This window comes from Seriola dumerili, unplaced genomic scaffold (assembly GCF_002260705.1).
Source record: "Seriola dumerili isolate Sdu_G_001 unplaced genomic scaffold, Sdu_1.0 BDQW01000052.1, whole genome shotgun sequence".
Lineage (NCBI taxonomy): Eukaryota > Metazoa > Chordata > Actinopteri > Carangiformes > Carangidae > Seriola > Seriola dumerili.
The window spans coordinates 18,228,192-18,251,050 of NW_019174307.1; the positions used below are offsets into that span (position 1 = coordinate 18,228,192).

The following is a 22,859-nucleotide window of genomic DNA, read 5'->3' on the forward strand; positions in this document are numbered from 1 at the left end:
CGTGTGCTCTTCACTCTCTTTCCCCGCTAATCTCTGGGATTTAACTCATAAACCACAAACTGGCGATTTAGTACTAATTTCAACAATAGGTGTCTTTGGTAGAGTCTGCACGGATCCCTCTTCTCTTTTCCTCCCCCTCTAACCCCCCCCCCCCCCCCCCCCCTGGAGATTCTCAAGCACTCTGCCTCTTAATTGGTTTTCCATATTAACAAGCTTGTTTCTTTTGATTCACCTCCTGAATAAAATGACGCTCTTAATCAAGATGGCTTTTTTTGTTCCAGCCCAGAGGTCAGTGAAGGCTAAACTCCCCTGGCTCAACCATGGACCACACTAGTCTATTCACCTCCCGACAAATAGCCTCCACCCATATCCCCTATTAGGAACCAGTTCATTTTGGAGAAACCATATGTGTTTGTTTAAGGCCACTCTGCCCTTTTCCTCTGCTGGTTTTAAGGATTGTTTCTAGGGTTTTGTGTGAGGACTGAAGTAGTAGGGAAGTAGATGAGTGTGCATGTGTGTGCATGTGTGTGCATGTGATGTTGTGTGTGTGTGTGTGTGTGTGTGTGTGTGCAGCAGGCTTCCCACAGTGACACCCTGGCATTCCCTCTATGCCAGGCATGCCTCTCCACTCACACTTGTCCAGACACACAGAGGCCTCTTAAGTAAATGTTAAATGTTCTCAGAAAGATTTCCAGTTTCTTCACAGTCAGATAGAGCTTTGTCCTTCAAATGCACAACACTGGACTGTATGATAATGTCAAATAAATAGTGATAATAATTATCAAAAAAACAAAAAAAAACAAACCCCCCCCCCCGCAGTGGTCAGAATGTATAAATACATTTTGGAGGCAGTGCATGTCAGCTACAGCACTGAAACCTACACATGGCCACTATAGGTACAGTGTAACCCCTTTATGCAAGAATATAAATTAAGCTTCATCCATTAAAAAGTTCAAATGTTGTGTAATTTGACTCTTGGCTCTGGCTCTGGTTGTACCGTTGGGGCTCATGTTGTTGACTAAAAAGCTGTGTGCTCTAGTTTTCCTCTGGACTCGAGCAGCCATGTGTCCTGTCCTCTGGACACCGGTCCACAGGCCAAGGTACAATATGTCAAGACAGACATTGACTTATCGTTCCTGCACCTTCATTTTATCTTACACATGGTTTCATTGTGTTGAAGGGAATGTTATGTCTGTTCATTGTGGAGATTCCAAAGTACACAATTAAATAAAATTCAGCTACTGTTATCTCACCCAGGTCATTAATGTACATTTTATCCGGATTTTGGAAATGTTTGCTTTTTATTAATCACCTGTCAGCCAGAAAAAACAATTTCGGGAACCCCCTGATATGACGGACCCCACCCTGCATACACTGACAACCGACATACATTAAGTCTTCTATGTGTGTGTGAGGAGAGGGTGTTATCCAAACAGAGCTCACCCTGGTCTCTCCAGCCATGTCCATGTATATATGTGTGTGTGTGTGTGTGTGTGTGTGTGTGTGTGTGTGTGTGTGTGTGTGGTGGTGTGAGACAGAGAGAGGGAGAGGGAGAGAGAGACAGAGAGAGAGGAGGGCAGGCGAACGGCTGTTAAACAGCAGTTTTAGGGGATTAGGAGGTTTTGGAGCACAAAGGCTCGGCGTGGAGCAGAGAAAGAGGCTGAACTGGAGGGGGAGGAGTTTAAGAGGATGGATGGGGGAGAGGAGGTGAAGTGTGTGTGTGTGTGTGTGTGTGTGTGTTGGGGGGGTATTTGGAGGGAAAGAGGGTAAAGGATGTGAATAGATCTGGAGGGTTTGTCCTGTAGGCTGCTCTGGAATCATATTGTGATCATAGTCATGTGAACAGTAATTTTCCACTTTTGCAAATTCATCATTGTTGTTTTTAAAAAAAAATCTTGGTTCAGACATGGAACACTGCTGGCTTCATCAAGCTGTTTAAGAGTTACTTTACTTCCTGTGCAGGAAATAGAAAGGCTAGAAAAAAAGTGTAGTCTGACAATATAAACAATTTTGTGTAATAAAAATAGTTGTTCTCATCTTGTAAATTATATCAAATCTCTTCCGATTCATCACATGTCAACAAATTTTGTCTGTTTTAGAGACAGAAGTAAGTCTGACCCAACCGACCCTGTCAGTCTGGCTGCTGGTTGACCCACACTCTCACAACAGCCATCAATATTTGGCTTTATTCTTGTCTTTACTTGATGTGTGCGACAAATTAAAAAGGGTTGAGGCTGGAAGTTCAGGTCTGGCTGGCCAGTGCTAAAATGGTAACTGGCTATTTGTTGTAAGCAGTAACAGCGGAGGCACAGGCATTTTAAGAAAATGGAGGAAATGACCAGTGAATTTAGAGAAATAACTGATCAGATTTTTTCTGAGTAATTCAGTGTTTATTATGAAAAATTGCATGCAGGCATCATACACTTACAAGAAACCGGATTTGATTTACTTGTTGTTTTCTTTATAGTGCCCTTTCCCTCTTTTCATCCGTCCATTTACTTGTGTCACTCTCCATCCATCTTCCTGTGCCTCCCTCCGTCTTTCCCAGTGTCCCTCCAGAGTACCAGTCAGCTACCAGAGCTGTGCTGCCAGTCGTTTGATTCTGCCCAGTCCAATTATAGAGGGCCTTAATTACTGAGGCTGTCAGCCTCCATCAGTAGAGCCATTCGTCATGTGGACTGGGCTGGACCGGACTGAGCAGGTCTGCGTAGGTTTGGTGTGGGCTGTGCTGGGTGCAGGGGGACACATACTGTATCTGCCACTGTCTTTCACTTTCAGTATCTACCTGTCTGTCTGCCAGGGAACAGTTTTATCTGTCCTGGACTGAGTTTGTTCTCCCTCATATATAAAGAACATTAAATTAGCGACACTTACAGGTACAATGTCTTTTCAGCAGCATTTTTTGGCTGGACGGCAACAGAGAGGCCTATTAAACAGACAGACAGTAAAAACTATGAATTTTTTGATGGCCCACTGGTCCACCAATGCAGTGGGATTTCTCCCAGTGTCCCAGAGAGAGAGAGCGAGAGAGAGAGAGAAGGGCAAGGAGGTGCTGAGCTCTTCAATGAAATAAGATTTTACCTTTCTCATGTTGGTCTGAGACTGATAGATTGATATCATATAAGGGCACAGTATGGGTTGTTAATGTGAAAACCCTCAGTCGAGGCCATTCATCTCAGTGTAAAGTGCAGCAGTCTTTGGCTGTGGTGTATGATTTACTGTACACAAGATTAGTATACCTCAGTGCACTATGCTTCCTCTGTGTGTGTGCGTGTGGTTTCTTCCTCCTCTCTCCATCTCATGTCCTCCTCTTCTGCCCTTGTCCTCGTTGTCTAACAAACAGCATGAAGGAGGTTATAATTGGGAGGTCCAGAGCTCTGCCAGGTGGAACCACTTGTATCTGAATACAGGCTCTCGCTCTCTCTCTCAAGATCTCTCTGGTATATTGTATCTCTACCACTCTTTCTCTTACTTTATACTCTGTTTTTCTCTGTTACATTCTCCCTATCTGTCTTACATACCGTCTCTCTCATTACACTTATGGCTATGACTGCATTATTAACATCATACGGCAAAGCTTATTGGCCATATTTAGTTTTTATTTGTGAAAGTTTCTGCACAGCTTTTCTTTTCACTAACTGTTTCTCTGTGAGTCATCCACTGTCTATTCACTACAATACAACTGCAGCCCCCCCACTGCCAAAACCCCCCACCCTCAGTTCTTTAAGGAACCTGCCAAGCGTTGCCATTAAAAGGCATTCACCTCATTTACTGTCTTCCTCCTTCCTTCCTTCAGTTTCCTCTCCTCCTGTTTTCTCAACTTTTCTGCAAGGCACAGAGGATACTATACTGCTTTCTTGTAGTCATTTTAAAGTCAGTCTTTAAATTAAGTGGTGGAAGTATTCAGAACTTTTTCCCAAGTAAAAGAGGCAATACCAAATACATTCTGCTTTTAGTGAGAGATTATGAGGAATTCATTGTTACAAGTAATTTTAATTTTGTAAAAGTACAAAAGTTTTAGCATGGAAAGATACTATAAAAAGTGAAAGGACTAATCATGCAGAATGGCCCATTTCATACTAATTTGTATGTTAAGTATTGATGCATTTAAGTCTACATCACATTAATGTTGCATTTGTTAAAACTGGAGTTGATTTAAATGATTTGATTTTCCCCCTAGGGATCAATGTTTTATGTTACCCTGTCTTAGCCTATAATGATACATCATAATTGTTAATTATAATTTGTATTGTCATCTTAAATTTCAAAGTAACTTAAGTTATGATTGTAATGGAGTAAAAAGTACAGCACTTACCTTTGAAATGTAGTGGAGTAGAAGTGTAAAGTAACTAAAAATTCAACACTGTATCTTGTTAAAAACATTTACAACTGATCTCAGAACCTACCACGAACTCCATTTGTAATGGAGTTCCAGTTTCTGTCCTTTTTTCCCTCATGTTTTTTTCTTACTGTCATGTCAGTGCAGAGATTCTTTTTTTATTCTAAAAAAAGTTCTGATATTTAACTCATGTTTTTTATATTTTCAGGTTGCACAGACAGGTCTTTATCTCACTTGACACAACTGTTGAGGGGTGTGCCACAAGGTTCTTTACTTGGTCCTGTTTTGTTTGCCTTTTATATACTTCCGTATTTGTGAGGTTTCTTTTCTTCGTCTTATAAGTCCTCAGTCAGAAATCTTGGTGTCGTGTTTGACAAGGCACCCACTCTGGACCAGCATGTGAAGTGTTTTATTCTTACTTGTTTTTATCAGACGAGGAATATTGCAAAACTTGGGCCTATTGTGTCTGAGATGGAGATGAATATTCTTATAAAGCAGTTCAAGGCCCATCTTCTTAGACTTGCCTTTGATTAGCGTTCTTTCTCTATTTTTATCTCCTTTATCTATTGTTTTACATTGTCTCTGTTTTTTTGTCTTTCTTTTATAAATAATATATAAATAAATTTATGTACAACAAAGTATCAACTGCCTAAATTGCATTAAAAAACTAAATTAAAAAAACACATCAGATCAACGTTGCCAGTGGCCACTTCAAGTCTTTATTGTTGTTGACCATGTCCTTCTGCTTCTTCTCTACCCCTCTTCTTAAACCCTCACCCCCTTTCCTCCTCTCTCCTCACCCTCCAGGTGATCGATGGAAAACTGGCTCCCTTTCTGTCCAAGGTGATCAAGTTTGCCAGTTCCCATGTTTTCAGCTGCAGTTTGTGTCGAGAGAAAGGCTTCATCTGTGAGCTTTGCCACAACGGACAGGTCATCTATCCCTTCCAGGAGAACGCCACCAAGAGGTAGGGACCCAAAGACAACCTTTCAATCAATTTGAACATTTACTTATTTAAAGGAATCTGGGCTGGTCATCATTTAACAGAGCAGTGATCCAGTCTAGCAGAGATCAGACCAATTAAGTTTGAGACCTTGACAGTGAACTTGTTTTGGCCAGTCCTGACTTCTTCAAAGGGCTAGTTTAAGCTAAATTATAAAAGTATGGAGTGGAGTATTTCACACGTCCCTCTTGTGCTGCTCTGTCGATAGTTTTAATTTTCCAGGTTTTGAAATATCTGCCTTCAAGATTTCTGCCCTGATTTTATTTCTGGCACTCAACAGAAAACACAAAACAGACTACAGTGAGGTGTGTTGATTATCCAGAGTAACAGGTGCTCTTGAAATTTTGGTTCCACAAATAAAATTCCATTGTATTGGCGTGAGCTGAGCCTGCTGCTTGTTAGTAACACTGGTTTGCATGAAAGCATTTGTGTGCGTGTGTGTTGGGTGAGGGGATTTTCACGACATGAGCAGTTAACACAGTCCAGAGCTTTGTCTTCGCCCCTGATCCTCAGAGTGCCAGACAGCATAGTGATAAGAGCAGATCAGGACTGATTCCTAGAAGACTGAGCCGTGGAGGGAAACACTTATACACAGTCTGCTCTATAACACATGCACACACCTTCCTTGTTGAGTTGTGTTTTATGACTTGTGAAGGAAGTGTTAAGTGTTAACTGATAACAGCTGCATCTACTGTACTTACAGGAACAGAGCGGTAATGATTCACTAAGCTTATTCAGAAAGTGATAATACAGGAAATGAGCAATAAGTGGATTAATGAAAACAGCCAGCCATGTTGCAATCAAATATGTGATGTAGTGTGTTCTATTTGTTGTTTTGTCCCATCATTTCATTCAGTAATAATGACATCACCTATTCACCATGTGCAATAATTTCACACACCCCATCTGTGCAATATGCTTTATCTGCTGCTACTTTTTGTCATTGTATAATATATCATTAAAACGTCATAAAATAGAATATAGAAAGTCATAGTATGGTAGGTCATAAAAACGTCGTACTATAGAAAGGAATAAAAGGTCATAGTATACTACTATACTAAACGTTGTAGTATACTATGTCATAAAACGTCATAGTATAAGGCATTTTTGTTTTACTATACCATGAGGTTTTTATTCCTATGACTATGACATTTTATGACAATTGATGCGATACTACACTGTGACGTTTGTTGACATTTTTTGAAGTTTCCATGCCTTACTATACAATGACATTTTATGACAATTGATGCCATAGTATACTATGATGTTTTTATGAAATTTACTGCCATACTATACTATGATGTTTTTATGACATTTTATGCCATACTAGACTATGACGTTTTTTTTTACATTTTTATGGAATTTAATGCCATACTATACTATGACGTTTTTATGACATTTTATGAAATTTCATGCCTTGCTATACTGTGACATTTTTATGACGTTTCCATGCCTTACTATACTATGACGTTTCTTGATGTGTTTATGCCTTACTATACAATGACATTTTATGAAATTTAATGCCATGCTATACCATGACGTTTTTATGAAATTTAATGACATACTATACTGTGACGTTTTTTGACATTTTTATGCCTTGCTATACTATGACATTTTTTGATGATTCCATGCCTTACTATACTATGACATTTTATGACAATTGATGCCATATTATACTATGACGTTTTTATGCCTTGCTATACTATGACGTTTTTATAACAAATGATGCCTTACTATACTATGGCATTTTATGACTTTTTTTGCGAAACTATACTATGACTTTTTTAGACATTTTTTGACGTTTTTTATGCCATAGTATACTATGACGTTTTTATTGTTTTTTATTCCATAGTATACTATGATGTTTTTATGACTTTTTTTTGCCATACTATACCAGGATGTTTTTTGACGTTTTTTATGCCTTACTATACTATAAAGTTTTTTTGACAAATTATGCCATACTATACTATAATGTTTATTAAACATTTTTATGCCATAGTATACTATGACGTTTTATGACTTTTTTGCCATATTATATTGTGATGTTTTTACAACATTTCATGCCATAGTATACTATGACGTTTTTTGATATTTAATGCTTTACCATACTATGACGTTTTTATGACAAATTATGCCTTACTATACTAAAATGTTTTTTTGACAAATGATGCCATAGTATACTATGACATTTTATGACTTTTTTTTGCCATACTATATTATGATGTTTTTTGACATTTTTTATTCCATAGTATACTATGACGTTTTTATGAATTTTTTTGTCATAGTATACTATGACATTTTATGACATTTTTTGCCATATTATACTATGACGTTTTTTTGACATTTTATGCCATAGTATACTATGACAATTTTTGACATTTTTATGCTATACTATACTGACATTCTTTGACATTTTTATGGCATAGTAAACTATGACATTTTATGACTTTTTTTGCCATATTATACTATGACGTTTTTTGACATTTTTATGCCATAGTATACTATGACATTTTTATAACATTTGCCATAGTATACTATGATGTTATCATGACTTTTTTTGCCGTACTATACCAAAACGTTTTTTATACCTTACTATACTATGACGTTTTAAAGACATTTTATGCCTTACTATACTATAAAGTTTTTTTGACAAATGATGCCATAGTATGCTATGACATTTTATGACTTTTTTTGCCATACTATATTATGATGTTTTTTGACATTTTCATGCCATAGTATACTGACGTTTTTGACATTTTATGCCTTACTATACTATAAAGTTTTTTTGACAAATGATGCCATGGTATATTATGACGTTTTTTGGCATTTTTTATGTTGTTGTATACTATGACATTTTTTGACATTTTTATGGCATAGTAAACTATGACATTTTATGACTTTTTTTGCCATATTGTACTATGACGTTTTTTGACATTTTTATGCCATACTATACTATGACGTTTGTTGATATTCTTATGCCATAGTATACTATGACATTTTTTATTCCATAGTATACTATGACGTTTTTATGAATTTTTTTGTCATAGTATACTATGACATTTTATGACATTTTTTGCCATATTATACTATGACGTTTTTTTGACATTTTATGCCATAGTATACTATGACATTTTTATGCTATACTATACTGACATTTTTATGGCATAGTAGACTATGACATTTTTTGACTTTTTTTGCCATATTATAGTATGACGTTTTTTGACATTTTTATGCTATACTATACTGACATTCTTTGACATTTTTATGGCATAGTAGACTATGACATTTTTTGACTTTTTTTGCCGTACTATACCAAAACGTTTTTTATACCTTACTATACTATGACGTTTTAAAGACATTTTATGCCTTACTATACTATAAAGTTTTTTTGACAAATGATGCCATAGTATGCTATGACATTTTATGACTTTTTTTGCCATACTATATTATGACGTTTTTTGACATTTTCATGCCATAGTATACTGACGTTTTTGACATTTTATGCCTTACTATACTATAAAGTTTTTTTGACAAATGATGCCATAGTATGCTATGACATTTTATGACTTTTTTTGCCATACTATACTATGACATTTTTATGAAATTTAATGATTTACCACACTATGATGTTTTTATGACACATTATGCCTTACTATACTATGTTTTAATGTCATTTTATGCCTTACTGTATTTTTATATATATATATTACTATCTCCCCCAGAATCTGTGCCAATCCACAACTGTTCTTTCTTTTTAAGTCTTTTTATGTTTATGAGTACTTACATGCGTATGTTTGTTTATATGCATGAATATATGTACATGTATGTGTGTGTGTGTATATATATATACTTTTTTAAAATTTCATGTATACATTGTCTGTTTTGTTTGTGCTTCTAAATGTTTTTATTTGCTCTATTAAGTGTTCCTGGGTGGTATCATTACTATGACATTTTTCTGCCATAGTATACTTTGACATTTTTTTGCCAGACTATACTATGTTAGTACTATGTACTGTATTTTTATACATCTATACTACTATCTCCCCCACAGTCTGCGCCAATGTACAACTGTTGCTTCTTTTTTAAGTCTTTTTTTTGTTTATGAGTACTTACGTTCGTATGTTTGTTTATATGCCTGAATATATCAATGTAAATGTGTGTATGCATGTACATGTATGCGTGTGTATTTGTATGTGTGTGTACATATATATATATTTTTTTTTTTTNGGTATATTATGACGTTTTTTGGCATTTTTTATGTTGTTGTATACTATGACATTTTTTGACATTTTTATGGCATAGTAAACTATGACATTTTATGACTTTTTTTGCCATATTGTACTATGACGTTTTTTGACATTTTTATGCCATACTATACTATGACGTTTGTTGATATTCTTATGCCATAGTATACTATGACATTTTTTATTCCATAGTATACTATGACGTTTTTTGACATTTTTATGCCATACTATACTATGACGTTTGTTGATATTCTTATGCCATAGTATACTATGACATTTTTTATTCCATAGTATACTATGACGTTTTTTGACATTTTTATGCCATACTATACTATGACGTTTGTTGATATTCTTATGCCATAGTATACTATGACATTTTTTATTCCATAGTATACTATGACGTTTTTTGACATTTTTATGCCATAGTATACTATGATGTTTTTTATGTCATAGTATACTATGACGTTTTTTTGACATTTTATGCCATAGTATACTATGACATTTTATGACTTTTTTTGCCATATTATACTATGACGTTTTTTGACATTTTTATGCCATAGTATACTATGACATTTTTATAACATTTGCCATAGTATACTATGATGTTATCATGACTTTTTTTGCCGTACTATACCAAAACGTTTTTTATACCTTACTATACTATGACGTTTTAAAGACATTTTATGCCTTACTATACTATAAAGTTTTTTTGACAAATGATGCCATAGTATGCTATGACATTTTATGACTTTTTTTGCCATACTATATTATGATGTTTTTTATGCCATAGTATACGATGACGTTTTATGACTTTTTTTGCCATACTATACTATGACATTTTTATGAAATTTAATGATTTACCACACTATGATGTTTTTATGACACATTATGCCTTACTATACTATGTTTTAATGTCATTTTATGCCTTACTGTATTTTTATATATATATATTACTATCTCCCCCAGAATCTGTGCCAATCCACAACTGTTCTTTCTTTTTAAGTCTTTTTATGTTTATGAGTACTTACATGCGTATGTTTGTTTATATGCATGAATATATGTACATGTATGTGTGTGTGTGTATATATATATACTTTTTTAAAATTTCATGTATACATTGTCTGTTTTGTTTGTGCTTCTAAATGTTTTTATTTGCTCTATTAAGTGTTCCTGGGTGGTATCATTACTATGACATTTTTCTGCCATAGTATACTTTGACATTTTTTTGCCAGACTATACTATGTTAGTACTATGTACTGTATTTTTATACATCTATACTACTATCTCCCCCACAGTCTGCGCCAATGTACAACTGTTGCTTCTTTTTTAAGTCTTTTTTTTGTTTATGAGTACTTACGTTCGTATGTTTGTTTATATGCCTGAATATATCAATGTAAATGTGTGTATGCATGTACATGTATGCGTGTGTATTTGTATGTGTGTGTACATATATATATATTTTTTTTTTTTGTATTTCATGTGTACATTGTCTATCTTGTTTGTGCTTCTAAATGTTTTTATTTGCTCTATAAAGTGTCCTTGGGTGTCCTGAAAAGCGCTTATGAATAAATTTTATTATCATTACTACAACGTTTTTATGACATTTTATGACTTTTTTGCCATGACGTTTTTTGACATTTTTATGCCTTAATATACTATTACATTTTATGACTTTTTTTGCCATACTATACTATGACATTTGATGCCAAAAAAAGTCATAAAAACGTCATACTATGGCATAAAATGTAGAAAAAAACATAGTATACTATGGCATAAAAATGTCAAAAAATGTCATAGACTAATATGGCATCATTTGTCATAAAAACGTCATACTATGGCATAAAATGTCAAAAAAAACGTCATAGTATAGTATGGCATCATTTGTCATAAAAACGTCATACTATGGCATAAAATGTCAAAAAAAACGTCATAGTATAGTATGGCATCATTTGTCATAAAAACGTCATACTATGGCATAAAATGTCAAAAAAAACGTCATAGTATAGTATGGCATCATTTGTCATAAAAACGTCATACTATGGCATAAAATGTCAAAAAAAACGTCATAGTATAGTATGGCATCATTTGTCATAAAAACGTCATACTATGGCATAAAATGTCAAAAAAAACGTCATAGTATAGTATGGCATCATTTGTCATAAAAACGTCATACTATGGCATAAAATGTCAAAAAAAACGTCATAGTATAGTATGGCATCATTTGTCATAAAAACGTCATACTATGGCATAAAATGTCAAAAAAAACGTCATAGTATAGTATGGCATCATTTGTCATAAAAACGTCATACTATGGCATAAAATGTCAAAAAAAACGTCATAGTATAGTATGGCATCATTTGTCATAAAAACGTCATACTATGGCATAAAATGTCAAAAAAAACGTCATAGTATAGTATGGCATCATTTGTCATAAAAACGTCATACTATGGCATAAAATGTCAAAAAAAACGTCATAGTATAGTATGGCATCATTTGTCATAAAAACGTCATACTATGGCATAAAATGTCAAAAAAAACGTCATAGTATAGTATGGCATCATTTGTCATAAAAACGTCATACTATGGCATAAAATGTCAAAAAAAACGTCATAGTATAGTATGGCATCATTTGTCATAAAAACGTCATACTATGGCATAAAATGTCAAAAAAAACGTCATAGTATAGTATGGCATCATTTGTCATAAAAACGTCATACTATGGCATAAAATGTCAAAAAAAACGTCATAGTATAGTATGGCATCATTTGTCATAAAAACGTCATACTATGGCATAAAATGTCAAAAAAAACGTCATAGTATAGTATGGCATCATTTGTCATAAAAACGTCATACTATGGCATAAAATGTCAAAAAAAACGTCATAGTATAGTATGGCATCATTTGTCATAAAAACGTCATACTATGGCATAAAATGTCAAAAAAAACGTCATAGTATAGTATGGCATCATTTGTCATAAAAACGTCATACTATGGCATAAAATGTCAAAAAAAACGTCATAGTATAGTATGGCATCATTTGTCATAAAAACGTCATACTATGGCATAAAATGTCAAAAAAAACGTCATAGTATAGTATGGCATCATTTGTCATAAAAACGTCATACTATGGCATAAAATGTCAAAAAAAACGTCATAGTATAGTATGGCATCATTTGTCATAAAAACGTCATACTATGGCATAAAATGTCAAAAAAAACGTCATAGTATAGTATGGCATCATTTGTCATAAAAACGTCATACTATGGCATAAAATGTCAAAAAAAACGTCATAGTATAGTATGGCATCATTTGTCATAAAAACGTCATACTATGGCATAAAATGTCAAAAAAAACGTCATAGTATAGTATGGCATCATTTGTCATAAAAACGTCATAGTATAATAAGGCAAAAAAAGTCATAAAACGTCATAGAATAGTATGGCAAAAAAATGTCAAAAAATGTCATAGTATAGTATGGCAAAAAAAGTCATAAAACGTCATGGTATAGTATGGCAAAAAAAGTCATAAAACGTCATGGTATAGTATGGCAAAAAAAGTCATAAAACGTCATGGTATAGTATGGCAAAAAAAGTCATAAAACGTCATGGTATAGTATGGCAAAAAAAGTCATAAAACGTCATGGTATAGTATGGCAAAAAAAGTCATAAAACGTCATGGTATAGTATGGCAAAAAAAGTCATAAAACGTCATGGTATAGTATGGCAAAAAAAGTCATAAAACGTCATGGTATAGTATGGCAAAAAAAGTCATAAAACGTCATGGTATAGTATGGCAAAAAAAGTCATAAAAACGTCATAGTATAATAAGGCAAAAAAAGTCATAAAAACGTCATAGTATACTATGCCAAAAAAAGTCATAAAACGTCATAGTATAGTATGGCAAAAAAATGTCAAAAACTGTCATAGTATAGTATGGCATAAAAATGTCAAAAAACATCATAGTATAGTAAGGCAAAAAAAGTCATAAAAACGCCATAGTATACTATGCCAAAAAAAGTCATAAAACGTCATGGTATAGTATGGCAAAAAAATGTCAAAAACTGTCATAGTATAGTATGGCATAAAAATGTCAAAAAACATCATAGTATAGTAAGGCAAAAAAAGTCATAAAAACGCCATAGTATACTATGCCAAAAAAAGTCATAAAACGTCATGGTATAGTATGGCAAAAAAATGTCAAAAACTGTCATAGTATAGTATGGCATAAAAATGTCAAAAAACATCATAGTATAGTAAGGCAAAAAAAGTCATAAAAACGCCATAGTATACTATGCCAAAAAAAGTCATAAAACGTCATGGTATAGTATGGCAAAAAAATGTCAAAAACTGTCATAGTATAGTATGGCATAAAAATGTCAAAAAACATCATAGTATAGTAAGGCAAAAAAAGTCATAAAAACGCCATAGTATACTATGCCAAAAAAAGTCATAAAACGTCATGGTATAGTATGGCAAAAAAATGTCAAAAACTGTCATAGTATAGTATGGCATAAAAATGTCAAAAAACATCATAGTATAGTAAGGCAAAAAAAGTCATAAAAACGCCATAGTATACTATGCCAAAAAAAGTCATAAAACGTCATGGTATAGTATGGCAAAAAAATGTCAAAAACTGTCATAGTATAGTATGGCATAAAAATGTCAAAAAACATCATAGTATAGTAAGGCAAAAAAAGTCATAAAAACGCCATAGTATACTATGCCAAAAAAAGTCATAAAACGTCATGGTATAGTATGGCAAAAAAATGTCAAAAACTGTCATAGTATAGTATGGCATAAAAATGTCAAAAAACATCATAGTATAGTAAGGCAAAAAAAGTCATAAAAACGTCATAGTATACTATGGCATAAAAAACGTCATAGTATAGTAAGGCAAAAAAAGTCATAAAAACGTCATATTATACTATGGCATAAAATGTGGAAAAAATCATCGTAGTATACTATGGCATAAAAATGTCAAAAAACGTCATAGTATAGTAAGGCATAAAATGTCAAAAAAAATCATAGTATAATAAGGGATGAAAAGTTATAAAAAAGTCATAGTATAGTAAGGCAAAAAAGGTCATAAAAACGTCATATTATACTATGGCATAAAATGTAAAAAAAAAAACATTATAGTATACTATGGCAAAAAAAGTCATAAAACATCATAGTATAGTATGGCATAAAAATGTCAAGAAACGTCATAGTATAGTATGGCAAAAAAGTCATAAAATGTCATAGCATAGTATGGCATAAAATGTAAAAAAAAAAAAAATAGTATACCATGGCATAAAAATGTCAAGAAACGTCATAGTATAGCAAGGCATTAAATTTCATAAAAATGTCATAGTATAGTAAGGCATTGAAACGTCAAAAAACGTAATAGTAAAGTGTGGCATTAAATGTTATAAAAACGTCATAGTATATTATGGCATAAAAATGTCAAAAAACATCATAGTATAGTAAGGCAAAAAAAGTCATAAAAACGTCATATTATACTATGGCATATAAATGTCAAGAAACGTCATAGTATATTATGGCAAAAAAAGTCATAAAATGTCATAGTATAGTAAGGCATAAAATGTCAAAAAACATCATAGTATAGTATGGCATGAAATGTCATGAAAACGTCATAGTATAGTAAGGCAAAAAAAGTCATAAAAACGTCATAGTATAGTAAGGCATTAAATTTCATAAAAATGTCATAGTATAGTAAGGCATTGAAACGTCAAAAAACGTAATAGTATAGTGTGGCATAAAATGTCATAAAAATGTCATAGTATATTATGGCATAAAATGTCAAAAAACGTAATATTATAGTACGGCATCATTTGTCAAAAAAACGTCATAGTATAGAATGGCAAAAAAAAGTCATGAAAACGTCATAGTATAGTATGGCATGAAATGTTATAAAAACGTCATAGTATAATATGGCATCATTTGTTATAAAAAGGTCATAGTATACTATGGCATAAAAATGTCAAGAAACCTCATAGTATAGTATGGTATAAAATGTCAAAAAAACGTCATAGTATAGTATGGCAAAAAAAGTCATAAAATATCATAGTATAGTAAGGCATTGAAACATCAAAAAACGTAATAGTATAGTGTGGCATAAAATGTTTTAAAAACGTCATAGTATATTATGGTGTAAATGTCAAAAAACGTCATAGTATAGTAAGTTATAAAATGTCAAAAAATGTCATAGTATAGTAAGGCATCATTTGTCATAAAAACGTCATAGTATAGCAAGGCATAAAAACGTAATAGTATAGTAAGGCATTAAATTTCATAAAAATGTCATAGTATAGTAAGGCATTGAAACGTCAAAAAACGTAATAGTATAGTATGGCCAAAAAAGTCATAAAAACGTCATATCATACTATGGCATAAAATGTAGAAAAAAACATCATAGTATACTATGGCATAAAAATGTCAAGAAACGTCATAGTATAGTATGGCAAGAAAAGTCTTAAAAACGTCATAGTATACTATAGCATAAAAATGTCAAGAAACGTCATAGTATTGTATGGCATAAAATGTCATAGTATAGTAAGGTATAAAAACGTCAAAAAACATCATAGTGTAGTAAGGCATTACATTTCATAAAAATGTCATATTATAGTAAGGCAGAAAATTTTCAAAAAATGTCATAGCATAGTATTGCATAAATTTCATAAAAAACGTCATAGTATAGCAAGGCATAAAAATGTCAAAAAACATCACAGTATAGTATGGCGTCAATTGTCATAAAATGTTATTGTATAGTAAGGTATAAAAATGTCAAAATATATTTTGTTGTATTTCATATTGACATTTTTCTGTTTTCCTGTCTTTGTACTGTCCATTCTGGAATACTGCAAATGTCCCCACTGTGGGTCTAATAAAGGATTATCTTACCTACACTCAACCAGGTTACCTGTTGGGATCTGGGAACACGGTGGTGTTGTGGCAAAGACAGATCCAAGAAACATAAGCAGTCAGATGATTAAACAGGTTGTAAACAAAGCAACAGATTATCTCAACACAAAAGTTGAGCAATAACTTGACTGTTCACCCTCATTTTGTCTTCAAACTAAGTTGTTAGCTTGTTACCAACCTTTCTGACTGCCTGTGTTTCTTGGCTTGTCACAGTAGTTTTAAGCAATGTTGTCACATTTCCAGATCACAGCAGTTAATTTGATGAGTACGATGTTATTGCTACTCACAGGAGTGATGGCCAAACCTTCAAAAGTGTTGGAACCTGTTCATCACTAGGAGGAGGCTGCTGTTTCTTGGAGCTGATAAATTAAACATCCCTAAGCTCTGCAAACTCCCTCATGTAGCTTGTACAAATTTTTAGACAGTAGTGTAAATAAAAGCTGAAGTAGATGATACTTTGTCAAAGTCAAAACAGATCTTTGGGAGCTCTGGATGGTTTGTAAATTTTGTAAGAACCAGGACAGTGTTGTGAAATATGCTGACATTTGAAAGTATTTAAGGAAGACGCCTTTATGCTTGCCAAGACTTAAATGACAAGATTGATGCATCTCGCATATTTGTTTGGTAAATAATATGAAACTGGTTAGCGTAGCTTAGCAGACAAACTGGAAGTAGGAGGAAACAGCTAGTCTGGCACTTTAAAAGGTAACAAAATCCACCAACCAGCACCTTTGTATAATCCGTGCAGGGTGTAAAAAACAAATTTTGGTTTTGCAAGGTGTTAATTGTGCCATACTATTTCTTGGCTAATGTGCTAAGCTAATCAGCAAACCAGCAGCTGGCAGTAGCTTTATATTTGGCATACATACTGTACATGATAGTGGTGTCATTTTCCTCAGCAAGAAGGAGATACACATATTTCTCAAAATGTTGAACTAATCCTTTAACCTGCCCTTTAACTTACTGGTTAGGCAGAGGTGCATTGTGTCCAAAGTTAGTGTTTAAAGGTGTCGCTTACCTCTGTGAGAAGTCTCATGCTCTGGTGGCAAACAAAACATTTTATGGATTATACAGAAAGCTGCAACTCCTTCACAACAAATGGCTTACCCTGTTTTAATTGCGAAACAATGGTTGAGATATGGAGGTCAAACACTGAAAATGTGTGTTCATTATGACTAGAAACAATTGGAACTGATCAGATCTAAACAAAAGCCAGTTGATGACCACAGGTGTATCACAGGTGTAGTATGGAATTGTGACACTCTGACCTGTGTTGTGATGCCGTTGTGTGTTTGCAGATGCGACGGCTGCGGGGCCGTTTTCCATGCCGAGTGTCGACAGAAAGCTCAACCATGTCCTCGCTGCGTTCGCCGAGAGCTCCACCACAAGAGGCCGTCCTCCTTCTGGTCACCTGATGACGATAGCCCCGGGTGTTTTCACCTGCCCTACCAAGACACCTGAGACACACGTGCGACACACACACACACACACACACACACACACACACACACACACACACACACACACACACACACACACACACACACTAAAGCAGTAACAGTTAGGGCGCTGCCAGGCCATGACACTGGACAAAGTGCCTGTTTTTTCTGATTTGTGTTTTTCCAGGACAAATTCTGTGACAGTTTTGGCCGGAGGACGAGCTCAGAGAATCTGATGCATCGCCAAGTTTGTGTTTCTGTGTGTTTACCTGCTAACACACACACCTGAGCTGCGCCCCCATAGTCCCTCTGTAAAGAGCAGGGAGACAACCCACTGAGGAACTGCTGCACCAGGCTTTACAGACTGAACTACTTGTATTTTGTAGTCGAACATCTCACATGTCAAAGTCGTCCTTTGCCATCTTCATCCCGTCACCACATCACTATCTTCACTCATTTCTTATTCTAGGAGTTAAACATGTGAAATCACAGCTAATAAACATTTGGGTGGTTTATTCTAAGCCAAAGTTTTCCACCTGCCCTTAAAGTCAAGCATGTGTTTAGTGACAAAACAGTTTGTCAATGGACAGAAAATTAATGATCAATTTTGGCAATCAATGAATCATTTTTCGAAAAGGCAAAACATTCACTGGTTCCAGCTTCTCAAATGTGAAGATTTTGGTTGGTCAAACAGAATAAACAAATGGCGAACATCATCTCAGCCTCTGGGAACGTGATAAATTTTTTGTCTTCGTTTACAAACTAAATGATTACTTGATAGAAAACGGATTAATCTATAATGAAAATAATCAGATTCTGTTATTTGCAGCCCTTCTCATGTAACTCATGTAGCCTTGAGAAGTGGCTGTAAAATGTTTGCAGCAGCTGTCGAAAACTTGGATTCATGTCAGTCATGACAATGGAATCAAATATTAAAGCACCGGTTCATATTTTTTCCAAGTCTGTCTTAAAACAATAATCATGTGCTCATATAAACATTGAAGTCGGTTTTGCTTGCTGCGTTTATACTGACCAATAAAAGACGGTAAAATGATTTCAGCTGAAGTGATGGTAGACAATATCCACAGTCCTCTCTCTGTGCAAAAATACATTCCACAGTTCATCTGAAGTTTAAACGAAGCTTCAGCAGTCCCAGTCAAATGAAGCAGGTATATTCCAAAGTGTTTTTGGTGTAAAATTTCTTCTTTGTGTCACGTGTCCCTCTGCCACGTCTCAGCACGGAAACACTGGCTAGGGAACCAACGAAAAAAGGGAATTCTGTACAAAAAAGACTTTGGAGGATATCCACTTGATTTTTGCAACTCTGCCTGCTGAAGCTCAATATTAACTTCAAATAAACTTTAGGTAGGTTTATACAGACTTTCAATTTGTGCTTGTCAATGTGACATGCAGTGGAAGTGCAGTGGAAACTTAGTGAATTGATCACAATGTACATGAAGCATTTGATTTAAACGTCCGCTGAGGAGACGAAAACATCAGAACTGTGTGGAGCGATTAGGAGACACAAACTTTCTTTAAATTAATACATGAATCAAACATAAATGTCAAGTTTTCTACCTTGTTTTTCTCCATTTGAGGTTTGACTGCGCTCGTCTGCATTAAGTTTGTCCCCTGTGACTTGCATTAGGAATTCATCTTTTAATGGCCAGTATGAACAGGAGGATACATTTTCAATGTAAATATGGGCATTAGAGACGAAGCAATTAAACTATTTATCGAGTAAATCAATCGATAATAAAAATAATTGTTATTTAAAGCCCCAGGAACATTATTATTTAGTGGTTATTATTCCAGAACCGCAACATCGCCTCTTTTTCTACAACTTCACCCTGTCAGACTACAAACTGCAGCATCATTCTCACAGACTGTTTACAGACTGAGAGTCATGCTCAGATTTTATCACCCACATCAGCTCAACAGAACTTAAACCGAAGCCGTGTATTTAATCATATTTTGGAGGAAATATGAGTGTTTGGAAAATATGGATCAACAGTCGGGAAGTGGTTTATGCTGTCAGTAGTTCCATAATCTCCTGTGGATGTTTTGTTTTTTTTTGTTTTGTGGATGACAACTTGAAATCCATTGTAACAGACTAAATCCAAACTGACCACAGCTGCTGTCTGTGAAGAAGAGAAACACAAATGTTTTACAGTCATATTCAAGTATTAAGTCAGATTCTCGACTTATTTGAGATTTAACCGGAACCATTAGATTTGGATGTTTCACCAAATAATAATAATGAATTTAATAATAATAAAATGATAGCTGTGATTGATGTATAGAAATCCCTCCATACTTCCTCTATCCTTCTGTCACATCTCATTCTCGTTTTCCTTAAACCGAGACAGTTTAACCTCTAGATGTGGAATGAAAGACGTTTGTTAACTCACTCATTTTATTATGTTCCTTTATGTAAAATGTAAACAGACTTTAATTTAAAAAGGACTCTGTCACATCGTCTGAGCACATTCTCCTCCCTCTATCGGTCTAACTGTAAAATAACAGGGGCAATAATATACTGTAACTTATCTTTCATTGTTGCCTTTTCCCTCCTCTCTTCCTCTGTGATTCTACTTCCTGTTGTGCTTTATTCATGCAGAATCTATCAAACATGATAGCAGCTTTAGCTTTTAGTATCTCTATGCAACCTAGATGGCCTTTATAACCCACTGCTTTCACGTGTAAAGGTCTGGAAATACTATTGTTTACGTTTTCTTACATTTTACAACAGCTGCGTTTCCATCCGGTTTTAAGGGCAATTTTAAAAAAGATTTACTGAAATGTCAGAAAAATAAACGTGCTTATGATTATTAGTAGTATTTATATTTGTTTATGCTGTTTGAACATTGAAATGAAAGGAAAGTTTTTGTCCAAAACTTAATTGACACTGAACGTGAAACCAACATATTACATAATTTTTAATTTTTGTTGTTTCTATTTGAATTTATTTTACAATTTTACAAACAGAATATGTTGCATCTTTAATCCAAAATGAAAACCTTTTGCAAAAGGAATAAAAATTAACGTTGCCTTCACTTAAAGCTGCACACCCTGATTTTATTGCAGTGTCCACTCCCAGCTAACGGTGGATACTTGAGTTTCCAAAACGTCGACAGCAATCTTTTTGTTGGAATTTTGGGCATTGTAACAAATTCACAGATTGCAGCTTTAAAGTTCAACAACTTGTAATATTTAGGATGGAAATGCAGCTGTTGCTTCATCCTGCGACTTGTTTTCTTTTCTGATCTCACTTTAATTTCAGATTGATTCTTTGCTCTTAAGTCTGCTCTGAGGCTCATTCTCCTTTTCTCATCTTTTTGAGCAATAAAAACATCAACTTTTAAAAGGGAATTTTTGTGTGAATAAGCCACTGTAATCAGTACCTGACCGTGAAAACCCCAGTTGCGGGTTTATTCGGAAATATGTATTTTTGTGAAAAGCAGAGATCAGACCGACAGTAATTCATGTTTGTGAAGCATGTAGGACACTGTAGACTGAAACTAAATAACCCAGTAGTTTAAAATATGCCAGGGTTAGTGCACTGATGTGTCAGCTGAATTACATTTGTTTTGTTTTTACTTTGTTTTGAAGGTGAAACCTGCAGCCATGTCAGGTGATATCACAAGTGAAGTGTTTAAGTTATTGGTGAGTGATTGTGCCTGCTGCATAAAAAAAAAAAAAACTAGTGAAAAGGTAGGAAAGCCTTTGGTACAGTATTTTTGATCATTGTTTTTTTGTTTTGTTTTTTATTTGGTTGCTGTGTTATAATTTTTATTTCTGTACCATGGACTCTGACAGGTGCCAGGAATTTTTTTTTTATTATTTTTTTTATTTGTGCACACAGATTAGAGTTCTGCACAAGCCTAAAACAGAGAGCTGACCCACCTGAACCAGACTAGTTCTCACAAATTTGAGACCCGAAAATCAACCCACAACCTGAAGCTTGTCTTTATGTCATTCATTACCATTTGCTACACTGTGCATTGTGTATCTACTTGCAATACATGTGGCACACTGACACAGGCGGTTGCCATGGATCTACATCAGTTTTATCTCTAAATGAAGTGGTCTAGATTAAGTGGAAAAACATCCTGAGCTTTTCTGGGAAGAAGTTACTGTTTAGAATTTATGTTATGTACTCAATAAGATGGAGACAATAAGATTGTGATAGGCTTATTAGTCAGTAATTATTTGGTATTAATTACTGTACGAAACAGTTTGGGGAAGATACTTCCTGGTGCTTATTAGAAAGCATGAATTACTCATTTGTGTGCACAAGTAACCAAAAACAAATTTACACCTAATATCTGCTGGACTACATATTTTGCCTTTATGTAGCTACAGCAGCTGATGGCAACTGATCACTTTAAAACTTTATTAATTTCTTTGTTTGCTTCATGCAGTATGTCTGTGTGTTCATACAACTTGGAAGTATGTGTTTAGTCAAAGTTTTGTTTGTTTGTTTAGTGTTTTTTTTTATGTCTTAAGCATAAATGTGAACATTGTGTAAAATCTGAGAATCTGTTTTGTATGATGTGTTCCAGTTGTGTTTTCTTTCCAGGTAAATTCAAAGCTAATTTACCTGTTGTTCCATGCTAATTTCTGTTTTCTTTACAACCTATGTTGAAATCTTGAGGCCATTTTATGACTAAAAATTAACATCAGTGTTTTCAGGTTGAGTATGTTGTCCTGTGTTTACAGGTTGAATGAGTACAGGACTGGAAACGTTCTTTATGTTGCAGGCACATTATGATCATCGCAGTATGTTTTACTTGACGTGCTGGGAGAAGAATATATTGTACAGTATTTAAGCAGAGTAACTGAACTGAAACTCTTCTCTCTTTTGCACATTTTAAGTTATTTTTTATTATCAGTTTCTTTTCATCACAGCC

The 22,859-nt window shown here is 34.2% G+C and overlaps 1 protein-coding gene across 1 annotated transcript in view; it reads left to right on the top strand.

The window, feature by feature from the left end:
• The window catches only part of plekhm3 (pleckstrin homology domain containing M3), a 43,204-nt gene extending 25,236 nt beyond the window's left edge, over positions 1-17,968 (top strand). Inside the window, exons 6-7 of the mRNA XM_022741113.1 lie at positions 5,147-5,304; positions 17,806-17,968. Coding sequence (XP_022596834.1) covers positions 5,147-5,304; positions 17,806-17,968 — 321 coding nt within the window. The remainder of the gene's footprint in view (positions 1-5,146; positions 5,305-17,805) is intronic.
• Positions 17,969-22,859: the final 4,891 nt, after the last annotated feature.